Source organism: Heterodontus francisci, chromosome 7 (assembly GCF_036365525.1).
Source record: "Heterodontus francisci isolate sHetFra1 chromosome 7, sHetFra1.hap1, whole genome shotgun sequence".
Classification (NCBI taxonomy): domain Eukaryota; kingdom Metazoa; phylum Chordata; class Chondrichthyes; order Heterodontiformes; family Heterodontidae; genus Heterodontus; species Heterodontus francisci.
In genome coordinates this window covers 21,889,103-21,910,181 of record NC_090377.1, presented here as the reverse complement: position 1 = coordinate 21,910,181, position 21,079 = coordinate 21,889,103, and the positions used below count along the sequence as shown (strand labels likewise).

The 21,079-nt window shown below is 41.4% G+C and overlaps 1 protein-coding gene across 1 annotated transcript in view; it reads left to right on the top strand.

Moving 5' to 3' along the window:
- The window catches only part of LOC137371883 (contactin-associated protein-like 5), a gene marked incomplete at its 5' end in the record, with an annotated part of 700,863 nt that overhangs the window by 226,826 nt on the left and 452,958 nt on the right, over positions 1-21,079 (top strand). Inside the window, 2 exons of the mRNA XM_068034867.1 lie at positions 5,346-5,489; positions 18,683-18,944. Coding sequence (XP_067890968.1) covers positions 5,346-5,489; positions 18,683-18,944 — 406 coding nt within the window. The remainder of the gene's footprint in view (positions 1-5,345; positions 5,490-18,682; positions 18,945-21,079) is intronic.

Below are 21,079 nucleotides of genomic sequence, written 5' to 3'. Positions count from 1 at the left end.
TCGCTTTTTTTTACCTATGTCGTTTGTACCATTTTGTACCACGACCACTGGCTGTTCACCCTCCCCCTTCAGAATGTCCTGTAACCGCTCTGAGAGATCCTTGACCCTAGCACCAGGGAGGCAACATATCATCCTGGAGTCTATTTTGTGGCCACAGAAACGCCTATCTATTCCCCTTACAATTGAAACCCCTATAACTATTGCATTCCCACACTTTTTACTCCTCCCCTGTGCACCATCCTAGTGGGCAGTGAGTTCCAGACCATTACCACCTGCTGCGTAAAAAAGTGCTGGCTCATATTTCCTCTGCATCTTATGCACAAAATTTCAATTTGTGTCCCCTAGTCCTAGAGGGGAGGATGGAGGGATGAGAGAACGAGACACACGCACACACAGAGCACAGGGAAAGGGAGAAGAGAGATCAAGGTCTCTCCTGAAAGGTGAACATCTATCCAGAATACTCTGCATTGCTACATCAAGTGTGCGGGCAGAGATTGACTACTTATTAAAGCAAAAACAATGCCAGGTATGTCACTAAATCAGTTTTCAATATAGTGACGAGAAAGTAAGTCAATAAATTAGTCTTCTCATTTAAAGCATCTTCACAAACATGCACATTTGTTGTTGTTTTTATTGGTAAGATATACGTTTAATGCCTTTATCTTTCAAAATTGCTCATCGGCTACCCCGGCCGAGCAAAAATCGTAATGCGGCCCCAGCCCGAAGAGGTTGGACAACCCTAAGTTAGATGAAGGGGAATGAGAGGAAGTTTGTGTGGAGCATAAGCACTGGCTTATTGAACTGAATGGTCTATTTCTGTGCTGTAAATAAATATCTTGTAATATTTAATGTTATCATTTTTTTTTGTTGCTCAAATGTAGGCCACATGTCCTATACAATCAATTGGGTGTCAAATGATTTTCCTTTCACATCAGTGTAAACTGCTGAGCATAATCTCAATATGGAGTAAGCTGAATCGAATTTATTGAAGCATGTGTTGAACCAGGAGGCATCTCATGCCCCATTGGCTTTGCATTGGTTGCAATATAATTTCTTAAATTAAAGTGTTCTTTTTAAACATCATTTGCAATCTTTTTAACATTTACAAAGAGACGCAGACTGTTGACCTCTGCTACCATTAAAATTCAATTGGCATTTCAACAATAGTAAACAAAAAATTTCAATTTCCCTGACTGGAGAGTGACATGGGCCTGGCAACATAACTCTGGTCTGTTATCTGCCTATATCTATCTCAGCAGGTCCCATCGTCAAACCAGTACTTGTAGAAAAATGGAATTGTAAAATACACAGCATTGGATAAAACACTACAATTGCTTCTACAAAAATACTTCCTTTTTTAAATATATTTACTTATGCACAATTGAGAATGTCTTTATTGAAAACTTTGTTTACTATATTTGTTTAGTATAACTGGAAACATAACAAATCCTTCCTAGTTGGATTATAGGATCAGTTTAGGCATTATCTCACATCCAGGGCTTGTTTCAATAATGTGTCACTCCTGAAGCCACTCCTCACAAAATCAACCTTTATCACAAGTCTCAAAGATCATGAACAAGCCAATGAAGGAGTTTTCATTTTTTTTAAATTCTTTTGTGAGATGTGGGTGTTGCTAGCAAGGCCAGCATTTGTTACCCATCCCAATTGCCTTTGACAACTGAGTGCCTTGCTAGGCCATTTCAGAGGGCAGTTAAGAGTCAACTATATCGCTGTGAGTCTGGAGTCACATGTAGGTCAGACCAGGTAAGGATGGCAGATTACCTTCCCTAAATGACTTTAGTGAACCAGATTATTTTTTATATGACAGTCATGGCTTCATGGCTTCAAGCTTCATGGCACCATTACTGAGACTAGCTTTCAATTGCAGATTTTTATTAAAATATTGAATTTATATCCCACCAGCTATTGTGGGATTTGAACCCTTGCCCTCAGGGCATTAGGCTGGGTTACTGGATTACCAGCCCACTGACATTGCTACTATGCCACTGCCTCTCTCCCCTGCACACTGCCCCCCCCTCCATTTTTTTTCTCCTTTCTGTCCTGAATACCGAGGCTTAAACTGGACTGTAGATTTGACACATGCCAATCTAATCATTCATGCGTGAATGCAGATAGTGAGTTGACTCTGGGCTCCATCACAGCTTAGTCTTATTCTGTCTTCCAATACCCCAAAACCGATTAATTTAGGCATGGGGTCATTCGCATAAAGTGACCTTCATCATTATCCCAGCTGAGAACATCTGACTCAGTACAGATCATGGATCAAATCTAGAATCTTCCTCGTCCACATGCTTCAGTATAGTGCCACTCATTGCTGCATTCACTACCACGTTTAGAGCATAGAACATAAAACATACTAATGCAGGATCAGGAAATATGAAGTAGCTGTGTTCGTACCCAAATCAATCATGAGTAATTCACTTCTTGTGTCAATTTAATGTTACACAAGTGCAGAATAATAAAGAACAGAATAGCTTGCAGTTTCAATAATGCCAAATGAATATTAGATGAAAATATAAGTCACACTTTGCTTCACAGACATTTAACACTGCATTGTAGTGTGGTGTTGGACTGTAATCCTATGGACCTTGGGCTTAATGGCAGTGGAAGTGAGAGTTCTTGCAAAGATACAAGAGTTCCAATGGGAGTGGGTCAAGATTTCCAAGTGTGCAAGAGTTTGGAATGATTGAGCTGACAGTGTAGGAGTAACATCCACTTAGGTTTAATTTCAGGCAGTAACAGCGATGGTTCTTTACAGTTTTGACGAGGAGGTTTTTATAAATTTGTCTTGTGGGGGTTGGGGCAGGTGAGGTGGAGACCAAAATGGGCCACAGACAATCGTCTGTTTTATACTGGATACAGTAGGAAGTAAATCGGGCCTCATGTGAAATAGGAGCTGCCTGAGATGAATTTCTATCCCCAGGAGTTCAATTTGGCGGGAGCAACAAGTTGCACCAAATTGAGGAGTAGCAGACAATTTTATGTTAATTAATTGAAATCAAAATTGCTTCAAATTAAAAAGTTGAAGTGATAGTTTAAATGAGAGGGGTGCTGTTGAAATCAAACTGCATTTTTAAGGGACGTCTGAGCCTGGATCTGGGCCTTGGAGCCCCAGGTGGGATGCACAGATACTTGGCCAAGAGCCAATAGTTCTGGTTGAGACTGGTGTATTGACTGCTCAGTTAAACCCAGACCAGGGTTGAGGAAATTCTTGGCCTGAGAATTCCCTCCCTTGACCATATTTAGGATAGACAGTTGGGTAAAAGGAGCCTGCAAAGTGGATTCATCCCGTGGCCCATGTCTTTGACCCCACCATCAAAGAAATGCTTCAGTGGATGTCAGATGTCTTTCTGGTATCCCATTCAAATGATCATTTATTATGCAATCAATGTCATCTGTGGCTCAGTTGGTAGCACTCTCACTGCTGAGTTTCTAGGTTCAAGTCCCACTCCTGAGCTTGAGCATAAAACTGAAGGTTGACACTCCAGTGCAGTATTGAGAGAGCGCTGTGCTGTTGGAGGTGCTGTCTTTTGGATGAGGCCTTAAGGCTCCATCTGTTCTCAAACGTGGATGTAAATGATCCCATGCTACTATTTCAAAGAACAGCAGGGCAGTTATCTCAGCATCCTAGCCAATGTTTATTCCTCAAAAAACAGATTATCTGATCATTATTGCAATACTGTTTGTGGAGATTTGCTGCATGCATACTGGCTGCTGTGTTTCCTGCATTACAACAGTGACTGCACCTCAAAAAGTACTTCATTGGTTGTAAAGTGCTCTGAGACATCCAGTGGTTATGAAAGGCACTATATAAATGCAAGTCTTACTTTTCTTTAATCTGAGTCTAAACAGTGAATTCTGGTGTGATAATTGGCTGTGAGAAACATCACAGCTGAGCTAAATCCTATTCTTACCAGACATCTACACCATATACTTTCCAGCAAAGGTGAATAGATTATGATGAAAAACAGGCACCGAGATTTTCTCCTGCCTCCATCTCCTTGGAGATGAAGGGTAATTGTAGCATTGTAGAATCATAGAATGGTCACAGCACAGAAGGAGGCCAGTCTGCCCTTCATGTTTGTGCCAGCTCTCTGCAAGAGTGACCTACCTAGCTCCACTCCTCTGCCTTTTCCCCGTAGCCCTGCAAAGATTTCTCTTCAGATAATTATTCAGTTAAAACCACCACTCAGGCTACAATCAGCACTGCTGGATTTTTTTTATTCGTTTGTGGGATTTGGGAAAAACTGGCTTGGCCAGCATTTATTTCTCTTGAGAAGTTTTGATGAGCTGCCTTCTTGAACCATTGCAGCCCTTGGGCTGTAGGTACACCAACAGTGCTGTTGGGATTCCAGGAATTTGACACAGCAACAGTGAAGGAACAGCAATATAGTTCCAATGCAGAATGGTGTGTGGCTTGGAGGGAAACTTGCAGGTGATGGTGTTCCCATGTACCTGCTGCCCTTGTCCTTCTACGTAGTAGAGGCTGTGGGTTTGGAAGGTGCTGTCGAAAGAGAATTGGTGAGTTTCTGCAGTGCATCTTGTAGATGGTACACACTGCTGCCACTGTACATTGGTGAAGGGAGTGAATATTGAAGGTTGTGCATGGGGTGCCAATCAAGTGGGCTGTTTTGCCTGGATGGTGTCGAGCTCCTTGAGAGTTGTTAGAGCTGCACTCATCCAGGCAGGTGGAGCGTGTTCCATTACACTCCTGACTTGTGCCTTGTAGATGGTGGACAGGCATTGGGGAGACAGGAAGTGAGTTACTCACTGCAGAGTTCCTAGCCTCTGAACTGCTCTTGTAGCCACAGGATTTAGGAGATTTTACTACACATGCATACTTGGGTAGGAAGGGGCCAATTTTGCTGTCAGAATTTCATCATATAGCCTAACCAAAATATTTTACTGGTACTGTGGGGTTAAACAATTGTACTTTATGTTGTATAACTATTCACGGTGCACTCATTTTGAATGTTTGCAATGCTAACAAAATGTTTGCAATGCTAATAAATCATTTGCAATGCTATCGAAAAATCCAGACCCTACAATAGCCAAATTCACAAATAAGTTCTGAATTAATTTCTTAATAATCAAATTAAAAATGTACATTTATTTGTTACTCTGACAGCTGTTGCAGTGCAATTGAAAATTGATTAAGTTGTTTAATCATCAGGAATGAATTGCTATATTAAAGCACCAGAACTGTTCAAACTCACAGTATCCTAGCACCTATAATTATTTTGTCTGTTTCTTTTATTACTTTACCTTCTGAAGAAATACTGTAATAATCATTCCTTTTTATCTATCCTTTTTTTCTTTCAAAGCTCAGTTTTGGAGGGATCCCAGTTCCAGGCAAATCAGTGACTTTTCTGAGAAAGAATTTTCATGGCTGCATTGAGAATCTCTATTACAATGGAGTGAATATCATTGACCTGGCCAAGAGACATAAACCTCAGATCCATATTATGGTAAGATTTACAATACTGTTACAATCCCGTTAGAGACCAGTAACACTTTTTGAAAAAAATTGGAACTCCCAGTTATTACTGAAAGAGCCATGGCAGAAGATTTCACGTTTTAAACAAAAAAAATTTACAAGAGTAAAAAAAAAGCAAAACACTAATAGCAACACTACAATTTGAAATCAGTTATACTTTAAACTTAAAATATTAACAGAACATGAAGGTGTATACTCAAAACACTAAATCTCAACAGAACACTCCCATTTGACGTTTACTTCCACTCCGAGAAATTCCCTATACTTTACAGGATCTTGGGGGCTCATTCACAACACCTGGGACCAATCCAAAGTGTACCACAGCTCTTAGGAATTCATTTCAATTTTCCTTCTATCTCAGCTGTCTTCCAAGGTATAAAATCTCCTAGGAATTCTCCGTCTAGTATTCAGCTAGGCAAACTTCCTGCTTTCTTTCAATACCTCATGAATATGGATTTCCCAACTTGAGCTTGGACCTTACTCAAAACAGAAACACCCCTGGTTCCTGATGGCTTCTTTGCTCCTGAGTCCAGCTGCTCTCAAAGCCAACTGTTTTCTAAGACCAACTGACTTTCTGTGAGTCAGCACAAAGATAAAAAAAAAAACACCTGACCAACAGACCTCCCCCTGCATCATCTATCTCCATAACATAGTGGTACATATGGGATGTTCCAGATAGCAATGTAAGCTAATTACCTCCCCAACTCCAAAACATCTCTTTGATTTCTGATACTCACATGAATAATAGATATTTAAAATAATGACAGGACAATTCCTTCTAGACATTCTGGCTACAATTCTCCAACTAAAGGAGCCCACCTGCCATTTTATGGCTCTCACCTCTCTAACATCCTCCTTGTAAGCACACATGGAAAGATCTTTGAAATAATACATCTTCAGTGGTCCTGCAACCTTTTTAAATTATGGAATTTAAATTATTTTACAACTACACATTTAATTTCCCCAAAACTAAAAGTGGCCTCTAAAATGTTAATACAAGTTAGATGATCATAACAATATATTCACTCTGTGGATAAAATTGACAGATCTTGAGATTAAATAGAGCTTTTAAAGGGACCTATGCATTTTGCCCTATTTTAAAACAGATGTTCTGAAAGACCTGAAGCACAAAGCAAGCAAGCATTTGTTATCGTGTAGCATGTCAGCTGCGGCTCAGTGGGTAGCACTCTTGCCTCTGAATCAGAAGGTTGTAGATTTGCATCCCATTCCAGGGACTTGAGCACAAAAATCAAGGCTGGCGTTCCAGTGCAGTACTGATACAGTATGTCCTCTCAAATGAATGTAAATGGTGCTATTTTGAAGAAGAGTAGGGAGTTTTCCTCAGTGTTCTGACCAATATTTTTCCCTCAATCAACATCACAAAAATAGATTATCTAGTCACTATCACATTGCTGTTTGTGAGAGCTTGCTGTGTGCAATGTTTCCTACATTACAATAGTACCTACAATTCAAAGTACTTCATTGGCTGTAAAGCGCTTTGGAAGATAGAAACATAGAAACATAGAAAATAGGAGCAGGAGTAGGCCATTCCGCCCTCCGAGCCTGCTCTGCCATTCATTATGATCATGGCTGATTATCCACCGTTAGTAACCTGTTCCCGCTTTCGCCCCATACCCTTTGAACCCTTTAGACCCAAGAGCTATATCTAACTCCTTCTTGAAAACATACAATGTTTTGGCCTCAACTGCTTTCTGTGGTAGCAAATTCCACAGGCTCACCACTCTCTGGGTGAAAGAATTTCTCCTCATCTCAGTCCTGAAAGGTTTACCCCATTAGATTATGACCCCTGGTTCTGGACGCGCCCACCATCAGGAACATTCTTCCTGCATCTACCCTGTCAAGTCCTGTTCGAATTTTATAGGTTTCTATGAGATCCCCCCTCACTCTTCTGAACTCCAGTGATTATAATCCCAACCGACTCATATTTCCTCATACGACAATCCTGCCATCCCAGGAATCAGTCTGGTAAACCTTCGCTGCACTCTCTCTATAGCAAGAGCATCCTTCCTCAAATAAGGAGACCAAAACTGCACACAATATTCCAGGTGTGGCCTAACCAAGGTCCTGTATAATTGCAGCAAGACATCCCTGCTCCTGTACTCGAATCCTCTCGCTATGAAGGCCAACATACCATTTGCCTTTGTTACTACCTGTTGCACCTGCATGCTTACCTTCAGCGACTGGTGTACGAGAACACCCAGGTCTCATTGTATATTTCCCTCTCTCAGTTTATAGTCATTCAGATAATAATCTGCCTTCCTGTTTTTGCTACCAAAGTGGATAACCTCACATTTACCCACATTATACTGCATCTGTCATGCATTAGCCCACTCACTCAACTTGTCCAAATCACCCTGAAGCCTCTCTGCATCCTCCTCACAACTCACCCTCCCACCCAGTTTTGTGTCATTTGCAAATTTGGAGATATTACATTTAGTTCCCTCATCTAAATCATTAATACATATTGTGAACAGCTGGGGTCCTAGCACCAATCCCTGCGGTACCCCACTAGTCACTGCCTGCCATTCGGAAAAAGACCCATTTATCCCTACCCTTTGTTTCCTGTCTGCCAACCAATTTTCTATCCATCGCAATACACTACCCCCAATCCCATGTGCTTTAATTTTACATGCTGATCTCTTATGTGGGACTTGGTCGAAAGCTTTCTGAAAGTCCAAATAAATCACATCCACTGGCTCCCCCTAATCAACTCTACTAGTTACATCCTCGAAGAAGTCTAGTGGATTTGTCAAGCATAATTTCCCTTTAATAAATCCATGCTGACTCTGCCCGATTCTATCACTGTTCTCTCAGTGCTCTGCTATAAAATCTTTGATAATCTGCTCTAGACTTTTCCCCACTACCGACGTCAGGCTGACTGGTCTATAATTCCCTGCTTTATCTCTACCTCCCTTTTTAAATAGTGGGGTTACATTAGCTACCCTCCAATCTGTAGGAACTGTTCCAGAGTCTATAGAATCTTGGAATATGACCACCAATGCATCCACTATTTCTTGGGCCACTTCCTTAAGTACTCTGGGATGCATACCATCAGGCCCTGGGGATTTATTGGCATTCAATCCCATCAATTTCCCCAACACCATTTCTCTGTTAATACTGATTTCCTTCAGTTCCTCTCTCTCACAAAGCCCTGTGTTCCCCAACATTTTTTATTTTTTATTTATTTTTATTTAGAGATACAGCACTGAAACAGGCCCTTCGGCCCACCGAGTCTGTGCCGACCATCAACCACCCATTTAGACTAATCCTACATTAATCCCATATTCCGACCACATCCCCACCTTCCCTCAATTCCCCTACCTATACTAGGGGCAATTTATAATGGCCAATTTACCTATCAACCTGCAAGTCTTTGGCTGTGGGAGGAAACCGGAGCACCCGGCGAAAACCCATTTGTGTCCTCCTTTGTGAAGACAGAACCAAAGTATGCATTTAGTTGGTCAGCCATTTCTTTGTTCCACATAATAAATTCCCCTGTTTCTGACTGTAAGGGGCCTACATTTGTCTTCACCAATCTTTATCTCTTCACATACCTATAGAAACATTTGCAGTCAGTTTTTATATTCCCTGCAAGCTTGCTCTCTTACTCCATTTTCCCCTTCTTAATCAATCCCTTGGTCCTCCTTTGCTGAATTCTAAACTGCTCCCAATCCTCAGGTCTGTAGTTGTTCCTGGCAAATTTATATGCCTGTTCCTTGAGGTCATGACAGGTGCTATATAAATGCGCGACTTTATTTGTTTTATTTTTTACCATAGAAACAAAATATAACAAAATTGTACTTTGTGTGCTGGTCTGATGCTTCTTTAGTCTGCCAACTTATCAAACACTAAGGCATGGGAGGCTGCAGAGAAATCTGCAGCTTAGGCATTGAATACCTGATCAAAAGCATCATGATTGGGTAACACATCAGTAACTCTTTTCAAAAAGTAAGGGAAAAAAATTAAATAAAAAAGCAGGAAAAGAAACAACTGAAAAATACAATAGAATATGAAATAGCTATAAAAATATTGGCCTGTTGAAATGTCTCAACCTGATATGAAAACTTGTCTTTTCTCTGTTCAACAGCAATAACTTGCATTTATATAATGCCTCTTATGTAGGAAAATGTCCCAAGGTGCTTCACAGGAGTGTAATCAGACAAACATTGACACAGAGCCAACAATGGAGATGTTAAAATGGGTAACAAAAAGTTTTATCAACAAGCTAAATTGTAAGGAGTGTCTTAAAGGAAGACAGAGAAGTGACAAGACAGAGAGATTTAGGGAGGGTTTTTGGGAGCTTAAGGCTGAGACAGCTGAAGGCGTAAATGTCAATGGTGGGTCAAGAGGAATGGGGGATGCACAACAGTTCAGAGTTGGAATGCAGTGTTCTTGGATTACTGCAGGGCTGGAGGCGGTTAAAAAGATAGGGAGGGGTGAGGTCACGGAGGGATTTAAACACAAGGATGAGACAATTTCAAAATTTGTGAACGATACGAAATTTGAAAGCATTGTGAACTGTGAGGAGAATAATGTAGAAGAGCAAAAAGGACATAGCAAGCTGATGGAATGGGCAGAGAGGTGGCAGATGAAGTTCAATGCAGAGAAATGTGAAGTGATTCATTTTGGTAGGAAGAACATGGAGAGACAATAGAAAATAAAGGGTACAATTCTAAAAGGGGTGCAGGAGAAGAGGGACCTGGGTGTATTTGTGTATAAGTCATTGAAGGTGGCAGGGCAGGTTTAGAGAGCGGTTAATGAAGCATGAAGTATCCAGGGCTTTATTAATAGGGGCATAGAGTACAAGAGCAAGGAAGTTATGTTGAACTTGTATAAGACACTAGTTCGGCCTCTGCTAGAGTATTGCAATCAGATCTGGGCGCCACACTTTAGGAAAGATGTGAAGACATTGGACAGAGTACAGAAAAGATTCACAAGAATGGTTCCAGGGATGAGGAACTTCAGTTATGAAGATAAATTACAGAAGTTAGGACTGTTTTCCTTGGAGAAGAGAGGGCTGAGAGGTGATTTGATAGAGGTATTCAAAATCATGAGGTGTCTGGACAGAGTAGATAGAGAGAAACTGTTCCCACTCGTGAAAGGATCGAGAATGAGGGGTAAAGATTTAAAGTAATGGGTAAGAGAAGCAAAAGTGACATGAGGAAAAACTTTTTCATGCAGAGAGTGGTTAAGGCCTGGAATGTGCTGCCCGAGAGTGTGGTGGAGGCAAGTTCAACTGAAGCATTCAAAAGAGAATTAGACAGTTATATGAAAAGGAAGAATGTGCAGGGTTATGGGGAGAAGGCGGGGAATAGCACTAGGTGGGTTGCTTTTCGGAGAGCCAGCGCGGACACAATGGGCCGAATGGCCTCTTTCTGCACTGTAAAAATTCTGTGCTTCAGTGAATTTTAAAATTGAGGCATTGGTGGACTGGGAGCCAATGTAGGTCAGCGAGCACAGTGGCGATGGGTGAACAGGATTTGATGAAGGTTAGGAAGTGACAGCAGAAGTTTGGATAGGAAGTTTGGATAAGCTCATGGATATGGAGGGTGGAAGATGAGAGGCTGGCCAGGACAGCATTGGAATAGTCGAGTTGGAGGTAGACAATACATAGATAAGGGTTTCAGCAGCAGATAAGCTGAGGCAGGGGAGGAGGTGGTCAATGTTCCCAAGGTGGAAGTAGGCAGTCTTCGTGTTGGAACACACACCTGCTAGGACCCACCTGATTATCCTCCATGTAATTTATTTTGTGAAAGAATCACTTGCTACAGTTGGGAAAAAGCCATTCATCATGCTCAACAGGCATCAATCATAATTCTCAGTTTCTATTGATTGCTTAAAAATGTGGTTATCCCTTAGACTGACAACAAGTACTTCTTTCAAGAGTCAAGTCATTATCATCCACAATACTGAACAGGTGTTTTTCTCCAATGTGCACTTGTTCAGCCGAGTAGTATAATTCTTCAGCTACGGCCAAGTTGTGAAATATTATTTTTGTGCAGGCTACTGAACAAATTTGTGATGTGAAATGACATCAGACCATTTAGGCAAAGTGAAATGGGGGACCTGGCTGGTCAGTTATTGTGCTGTTGCTTTTGTTCAGAGGTAGATTAAACCCTAAAGTGGTGCAAAGATTTATTGTAGAATCTGTTAAAAAAATGAGCCCTCAACATCTCTGAGCCGAATGAAACAGATTTCCTGAATCCCAAATAAATTGCCTTGTAGCTCATGAAATGTTGAGATTAACTTTCTGGCAAAAGCTGTTATAAAAACAAACTATAAAAAAACTTACTACAAATCGTATTTTACAACAACAACTTGCATTTATATAGAGTCTTTAATGTAGTAAAGTGCCCAAGGTGCCTCAGAGGAGAGCACAAAGATAAAAATCAACATTGAGACAAAGAAGCAAGCATTAGGACAGCTGACCAAATGCTTGTTCAAAGAGATAGATGTTAAGCAGTATCTTAAAAGAGGGAAAAGAGGTGGACAGGCGAATAGCTTTGGGGAGGGAATTCCAGAGTATGTAATCATATAAATTTAAGGCACAGAAGCAGGCCATTCAGCCCAATATGTCTGTGCCAGCTGAAAAAGAGCTATCCAGCCTAATCCCAATTTCCATCTCGGTCTGTAGCCTTGTAGATTACAGCACTTCAAGTGCATATCCAAGTACTTTTTCAATGCAATGAGAGTTTCTTCCTCTATCACCCTTTCAGGCAATGAGTTCTAGATCCCAGCACCCTCTGAGTGAAAAATAACTCCTCAAATTCCCTCTAATCTTTCTGCCAATTACTTTAAATCTATACCCCCCAGTTATTGAACTCACTGCTAAGGGAAATAGGTCCTTCCTATCCACTTTATTAGGGCCCATCAATATTATCCCCATCCCCCGACAAATCTGTTTTCCTTGAGGTGCTTATCCAACTCCTTTTTGAAAGCCACGATTGAATCTGCCTCCACCCTCCTTCCAGGCAGTGCATTCCAACTTGTAACCAGTTGTTGCACAAAAATGCTTTGCCACAGATCACCTTTGGTTCACAATTTGGATCCAAAATTGGCTAAGTGGCAGGAAGTATAGAGTTATGGTCGATGGTTGTTACTGTGACTGGAAGGTTGTCTCCAGTGGGATTCCGTAGGGCTCAATACTAGGCCCCTTGATTTTCATAGTGTATATCAAGGACTTAGACTTACATGTAAGGGGCATGATTAAGAAGTTTGCAAATGATTCAAAAATTGGCAATGTGGTTGATCGTGAGCAAATAAATTATAGATTGCAGGAAGATAGCAATTGTCTGGTCAGGTGGGCAGAAAAGTAGCAAATGGAATTCAATCTGAAGAAGTATGAGGTCATGCATTTGGGAAGGGCAAACAAGACAAGGGAATAAAGATTTGCAGGGGAATGGGGAAGAAGCAGGGGAATCGGACTAGGTAAACTGTTCTTGCAGAGAGCTGGCACGGACTCAATGGGCCGAATTTTCTCATTCTGTGTTGTAACCATTCTATGATTCTATGATAAATTCACTCAAGTTAGTCAGACATACCCTTCCCTTAACAAATCCATGCTGACGGTCCTTGATTAATACATGCGTTTCTAAATGACGATTAATACCGTCCCTCAGAATTTTTCCAAAACTTTGCCCACCACCAATCTTCGGCTGACTGGCCTATAATTTCTTGATCTATCTGTTTCTTCCTTTTTAAACAATGGTAAAATGTTAGCAGGCCCCCAGCACCACGCCTGTAGTCAGAGAGGATTGGAAAATGATGGTCAGAGTCTCTGCTATTTCCTACCTTGCTTCTCTTAACAGCTTGGAATAAATTTCGTCCAGGCCTGGCAATTTATCTACTTTCAAAGATGCTAAACCCCTTACTATTTCCTCCTTGCTATCCAATATTTCATACACCTCCTGGGGGCTAGATGGCTGAAGGCACAGCTGCCAATAGTGGGGCAAAGGAAGTAGAAGATGCACTGAAGGATATTTAGTCTGCATAAACATTGATTCAAAGTTTGAATCAATTTGATTATCAAAACTGTGTCCATTCACTTCATGCATCATGTCATTTTTATGAATATCAAGGAGGCAAAGCTCTTTTCAGAAACAGAGAAATTTAATTTAAAGTTACTCAATTGGCATTTTACAACCTGCCCAAATTCTTATTTATTTGTATCCAGTTTTATTTTCTCCCGTCATGGCATCATGCTTTGACATCACTCTTTCTTTGGGAGGATGGATGAAGGAATTATGGACTCCCCTGAGACTGCCAAAAGCAGTGGTTTTGGGCAGTCAGCTGAATAAAGGTACATTCAGTATATCACTCACCAATTGGTTAAGATAGAAAGTGTCTCCAGAAATTTCATCTGGCAGCCTATCTAAAACTAATAGAATTCACAAGTAAACTGAAACGGGTGGCTGTAAGCCTGTGAAGTGAGTCTTAACCCTCAAATAGCAGAGGAAATCTTGCACCTTAGTCCCTCACCCTATTACTTTATTCCTCCTTAAAAGCTTTTTTAGGTAGGGCCAGTTTCAGAGATTTGGGGGATCCCCTGCAGGAATTGTTCTGCCCTCGTAACTCCCTTTCCTCTGACCATGTCTCGTAAATGTAACCAGCAGAAAATTCAGAAAGTTGGGAATTATATCTCCAACTATCCAGAATTATACCACTTCCAGTATTTAACAAAGTTTAATAACCGCAAAATATTGTGGATGCTGGCACTCTGAAATGAAAACAGAAAGTGCCGGAAATACACAACAGGTTGGCAGCCACTGTCCAGAGAGAAACAAAGTTAACGTTTCAGGTCTGTGATCTTTCATCAGAACTGGCAAAAGTTAGAAACCTAACAGCCTTTAGCAAATGAAAGAGGGGAGGGGAAAAGAAGAACAAAAGAAAGGTCTGCAATAGGCAGGAGAGAATAAATAACAGAGATGTCATGGAACAGAATGCAAATTGAATGCTAAATAGTTGTAGTAAAGGACAAAGCATGAGTCCAGAGAGGGTGCTAATGGTAGAATAATGAACAGCTCTGTCCAAAAGCAAAAACATGAAAAACAAGTTTAAGATTAGCACATGGTTAAAAGTTAAACAATAAAATAGAAAAAATGAAAATATATAAAAGTAAAAGTAATAAATAAATAATGGAGCTCATAGTCTGAAATTACTTAACTCAATATTGAGTCTAGAAGGCTGTAGAGTGCCTAATCAGAAGTTGAGGTTCTTTTCCTTGAGCTTGTGTTGAGCTTCAGTGGAACACTGCAGCAGGCCAAGGACAGAAATGTGGGCATGAGAGCAGGGTGGTGAATTAAAATGGCAAGTAAATGGAAGCTCGGGGTCATGCTTGTGGACTGAGTGAAAGTGTTCTGCAAAGTGGTCACCCAATCTGGGTTTGGTCTCCCCAGTGTGGAGGAGACTGCATTGTGAGCAGCGAATACAGTGTACCAAATTGAAAGAAGTACGAGTAAATCCCTGCTTCACCTGGAAGGAGTGTTTGGGACCTTGGATGGTGAGGAGGGAGGAGGTAAAAGGGCAGGTGACATGGGAAGGGGACAAGGTGTCGGGGGTACTGGAGGAGTGGACCAAGGTGTCGCGGAGAGAACGATCACTTCGGAATGCTGACAAGGGAGGGGAGGGGAAGATATGTTTGGTTGTGGCATCAGGCTGGAGGTGGTGGAGATGGCGGACAAAGTTTAATAAAAAGTAAAATACTGCAAATGCTGGAAATCTGAAATAAAAACAGAAACTGCTGGAAATAGTCAGCAGGTCTGGCAGCATCTGTGGAGAGAGAGGCAGAGAGTTAACAAAGTTTAATGTTGCTCTACTGATCTTTCTTTGAAACAACTGCATGCACTGAAGCGTCACAGTCTACAGAAACTAATGCACTTTCTGAAAGGGTGGAAGCAGATCCAATAATAACTTGCAAAAGGGAATTGGATAAATGCTTAAAAGGGAAAAAGGTTGCAGGGTTATGGAGAAAGGGCAAGAGAATGGGACTAATTAGATGGCTCTGTCAAAAGGCCAGTATAGGCATGATGGGCAGAATGGACTCCTTAGCTGCTGTATCATTCTGTGATTCTATGAATAACTTTATTTATAATTAAATGGTAACAAAAAGCATTAAAAATGTCAATAAATAAAAATACATGCAATGAGAATGTGTGTCATGTTCTGTAATCCCCATTTTTGTGTTGAATGTAAGAGACTGCTGATTCACTGACACATTGGATTCTGGCAAGGCAGTGATGGATTAGCTACCTGTTATACAGTCTGCTTGATTTGCCTTTCCAATGGCTGCCCTTTGTTTTCCCCCTGAGGCCACAGGGATTTAGGAAGTGGAAATTTCTCATTGAGGTGTTGCTTTCCTCAGATTGGGAAAGGCATATTGATAGGGCAAAGTCAAGGAAGCTTTATTCTGCATCTAGCTTTTCTTATCCTGGCTCAGTGGGAGCTAAATGGAAACATATTTCAAATGCTAACACTGATGTTGCTCAACTGCCTGATCATAAAAAATCATCAAACCAAAATAAAACTGTTCCGTGCACTTGAGACATCGCATTAATGTACCATTTCATCTTCTATTTCTCTCCAATTGTAGATTTCCATGGAAATCCTGTATCACTATTAATCAAAAGAATTAAATAAAGCAGTAATTTAGCATCTTCTTAAATAGAGTAAGCATTGTGATTCACTATTGATTCTATTGAACAGCATAACAAAAGTAATAAGAAGTTAGCTTTAGAATGCTCAGGGCAATTAATCACTGAGATTCATGTGACAGGCAGCTTCATTAATATGTGTTAACTAACAATTTTATAAGCTGCTTCAAAGTTGAAGTCCAAAAGTTCCTAATCTGGTATCAGCAACATTAAAAATAGCACAATTCTTGGTTCTTGGAAGAAATTCTTAATAATGTGAAATAAAATGAATGGAGTAAAAAAGATTGCCAAATTCCGCATTAAAACTCATATTTATTTTTAATTTATATATTAGAGTAATAAATTTTACATTAACAAATCAGTCCAGAGTTCTTGACTGGCTGAATAATCCTTAACAGAAGCTTATTTAGAGATACAGCACTAAAACAGGCCCTTCGGCCCACCGAGTCTGTGCCAACCATCAACCACCCATTTATACTAATCCTACACTTATCCCATACTCCTACCACATCCCCACATTCCCCTACCTATACTAGAGGCAATTTATAATGGCCAATTTACCTATCAACCTGCAAGTCTTTGGCTGTGGGAGGAAACCGGAGCACCCGGCGAAAACCCACGCGGTCATAGGGAGAACTTGCAAACTCCACACAGACAGTACCCAGAACTGAACCCGGGTCGTTGGAGCTGTGAGGCTGCGGTGCTAACCACTGCGCCACTGTACCTCCCTGTTGTTGTTGTTGTTTTCTTTCATTCTGGGGATGTGGCTGTCACTGCCAAAGCCGGCATTTATTATCCATTCCTAATTGCCCTTGAGAAGGTGGTGGTGCGTCTTCTTGACCTCCTGCAGTCTAGGTATACTCACAACAGTGTTTGGTAGAGAGTTCCAGGATTTTGACCCAGCAACATAGAAGGAATGTTAATATATGTCCAATTGAGGATGGTGTGTGACTTAGCAAATTGGAGGTGATGGCATTCCCAGGGACGTGTTGCCCTTGGTTTTCCAAATGGTAACGTCGCAGGTTTTGGAGATGCTGTCTAAGAAGCCTTGGTGAGTTGATGCAGTGCAGCCTGTAGATAGTACTCACTGTAGCCACAATGCACTGGTGCTGATAGGCATGGATGTTTAAGGTGGTGAAAGAGCTGTCAGATTGCTTTGTCCTGGAACATGTAGAATCCTTTTCAATTCATTTAGGAAGTGATGTGATGTAAAGGGCCACCAGGGTGAAAGTTATAGTTTTGCAGTTCTGGCGAACGTTCTACAATTTGGTAAAAATGCACACTCCTCTCATGCTATCATGGGCAGTCATGTGGAGGGAAATGGAATTGTTTCCTCAAGCACGAAAATCATTAGTTACTTCCTTTACATATCATTGTGCTCCAGATTAACTAATGTGGGTAATGTTGGCTGTGGCTATGGCTACTTCGATTGATCCAGATGCAGAGAACATAGAAGTGATTGCGACCTCCACAGTCACTGGGAGTGCCATGCCCGTGGGCTGGACTTTGTTGAGCGCCCGATGTTGGGCTCCGTGGTGGCAGGGGCTGGAAGATTATAAGTTAGGCATGCGAGGACAATGACAATTAGCAGAATCATGCGTGATGTTGGCAGTGCCAATTAATATTTTTTTTAAACAAACGTTTTAAAATATGCTGGTGGTGAAGACTAGGTTGTATCTGCTATGTAACATTATGGGATAAGTATTTAATCGTGTTCTTTAGTAGATCATATCAGTTTGCCTTTGCAATTTAAAAGAATTTCTTTTTCACTCAGTATCTGACAACGTGTGTTGTCGACTGCTCCAGCCTATAAGTGCAGTTTTATTGGCAAAACCTGCGATACTGGTGAATATAATGGAGTTAGATTTTAATGCAGGGCACATTTTGTGCAGGCGGTGGGAGGAGCACTTGCGCCACCCACCTGATGTACCTGTGGAGTGGCCCAATGCATTGTGAGTACTGAGCAGCATTTCCAGAATCCCAATGAGCTGCTCGTGCTACTCTGGTACTCAAAGTCAACTTCCTGGCCAGAAAATTGGGAATTCTGACTGTTCCACTGTGGGCAAGAGGTACAAAGGGACAAGCAACAGGTTGAAAGACTTCAGTGGAGCCAGGAGGAGCATCCTGCCTACCATTACCTAAAAAATTGCATTGGAGTCACAGGCACGTCATAAGACTCCATTTAGCATATTGAAATAAGGCTCCCACCTGGACCACCCATACGAAGGACCCAAGGAAAATGGAGCCAGGCAGGAATGGAGTGGTTACGAGGCAGTAAGTATAGAATGGCACTTTTCAGGTCACTCCACTACGGCCTTGTTCCTGCCCAGTGGAGCAACTTAACTTTGGCTTCAAAGTACTTAAAGCATATATAAAAAATGCTCTTTTTCATTCAATCTTGGTTTACAAAGAATCTTGACAGAAGTTTACTCAATCAGCATTTAAAAAAAAAAATCATTACTATATGTTTCTTTTTCTCTTCATATTCCTTTAGGGAAATGTAACTTTTTCATGTTCAGAGCCACATATCATTCCAGTCACGTTCTTGAGCTCCAGTAGTTACTTGCTGCTGCCCAGCCCACCTCAAATGGATGGACTGTCTGTTAGTTTCCAATTCCGCACGTGGAACAAGGATGGTCTGCTGCTGTACCATGAACTTCGAGAAGCATCAGGAGCTCTACAGATTCATCTCAGTGATGGAAAGCTGAAAATAACCATTCTGAATCCGTCAAGGACCCAAACTGACATTGCTACAGGTAATTGCAACAGTTGATTACTTCATGTTCAAGGAGAGCAGAAATATTGAAACTGAAAGTCAGACAAATCTCTTAGGTTTTAGGAAGGCATTTTGGCAGACAATTTATTTTTCTTCCTAGGGGTTATGAAAATGTCAGTGGATTTTGTGTTAATGCGTCAGTACTCTGCAGAAAATGAGTTTTGTGAAGGTTTGAGAACTATTTATCATGAAGCCCTACAGCTTCAATACCTCGTATTTGGGGTATCAATTTGAGAGGTCTAGACTGTCAATTCTGGACCCAGCCTGCATTGTCTGCGCAGAGAGCTAATTGTCGGATGGCGATAAACTTATGTGGCTCCTACCTGCATTACACATGCAGAGGGCCCAAGGAAATCGTGATTGTGAGCAAGGCTGGAACATTCAGCTGTAGAGCCCAGTATCAGCTTAAGTCCTACTGACTGGCTTATTGGCCCGAAGGAAAATATCCATTCAGGAAATCATTGGAAAAGGACATGATGAGCTGAAAGAAAGAAAAGTAAGAATGTGCATTTATATAGTGTCTTTCACATCCTCAGGAAATCTCAAAATGCTTTACAACAAATTAAGTACTTTTGAATTATAGTCACTGTTGTGATGTAGGAAATGCAGCAGCCGATCTGCACACAACAAGGTCCATTAAACAGCAATGAAATAATGATCAGATAATCTGTTTCTTGAGTAATATTGGTCAGGCCACTGGGGAGAACTCCGTTGCTCTTCTTCAAAATAGTGCCATGAGATAATTTACAGGCCCCTGAAGGGGCAGACGGGACCTCTGTTTAATGTCTCATTCGAAATATAACACCTTTGATAGGGCAGTGCTCCCTCAGTACTGCCCTGGAGTGAGACTTGAACACACAACCTTCTGATTTAGGTGAGAGAGCTACTACTGAGTCTGAATTGATATCTATGTTTTGAAATTAGTTAGCCAAGTGTAGGCTTGGCTCATTCTCACCATTTTTACCATAGTTGATGCATGATTTTTCCAAGTGACCATGCCAAATTACAGCCTTAGTTGTGGTGTTAAGTATGTGGTTAGAAGTATTTGTACATAGCAGTAGAAGTTGCACTGCAGTTATGAATATTTTGAACACTTCGATTTGAAATGTTCTGTTTGGTATTGGATTGTTCTGACATTGTTAGCTTTACTTGGATCAAACCAAGCTAGCACTCCTCAATATTGAAGGCAAAATACTGTGGTTGTTGGAAATGTTTAGCAGGTTTGGTGGCATCTGCGGAGAGAGAAACAGAATTAATGGGGCAAGCTTTACAGAGACATTGGGGGTCGTGGTGGGGGAGCTGGAAAATGCCTCTGGCAAAGGCCTGCCATGAGCCTCGACATGGGGAAGGCCCAGCCCGATATTGCTGGCGGCGGCAAGGCCTTGTGGCGCCTGCCCGCCCCGCCCTGCAAGGGGATGCCTATTAACATATTTAAATCCATTAAAATTAATTAATTAATCAGTTCACTGCCTCTGCCTTCCGTTCCGCTGTGATATTGGTGCCAGTGGCCAGACGGGGGTCCGAGGCAGAACACTGGTGGGGAGGGGTGACGAGGTAGGTTTTTCAGTGCGGGGGTATGGGGAGCGTGGTGAAAGTGATTTCATTTGTGTAGGGGATGATGGGAAGGGGTAAAGTGTAAAGTTTATGAACTTTGGGGGAGGGGGGTCAGGTGCACCAGGTAAGTGTTATGGTGGGGGGAGGGCAGGTAATTAATTCTATGGTTATTGGAGGGGATTGAAGAGGGGCACAAAACATTTATTTAATTTTTAAATCAATTTTACATCACTATATCTTTAAATATTTACATTGAAATATAGGTCACGAAGCCCTTTAAAAATGGCGTTAGCGGCGGCACAAAGGCTGCTGATGCTATTGCTGGGGACGGACAGCCCGCCCCCTCCATGTCATCAGGGTGGGTGGTCCACCCTAGCAATTTAAATGGGCCGCCGCACTTAATATTGCAGCGGCTTCGTGACGCATTATTTTCGCTCGCCACTGATTACAGCAGCGAGACTATAAATTTCGGACCAATGTTCCTGAAACATTAACTCTGTTTCTCTTTCCACTGATGCTGCCACACCTGCTGAGTATTTCTACCACTGCTCAACTTGTTCA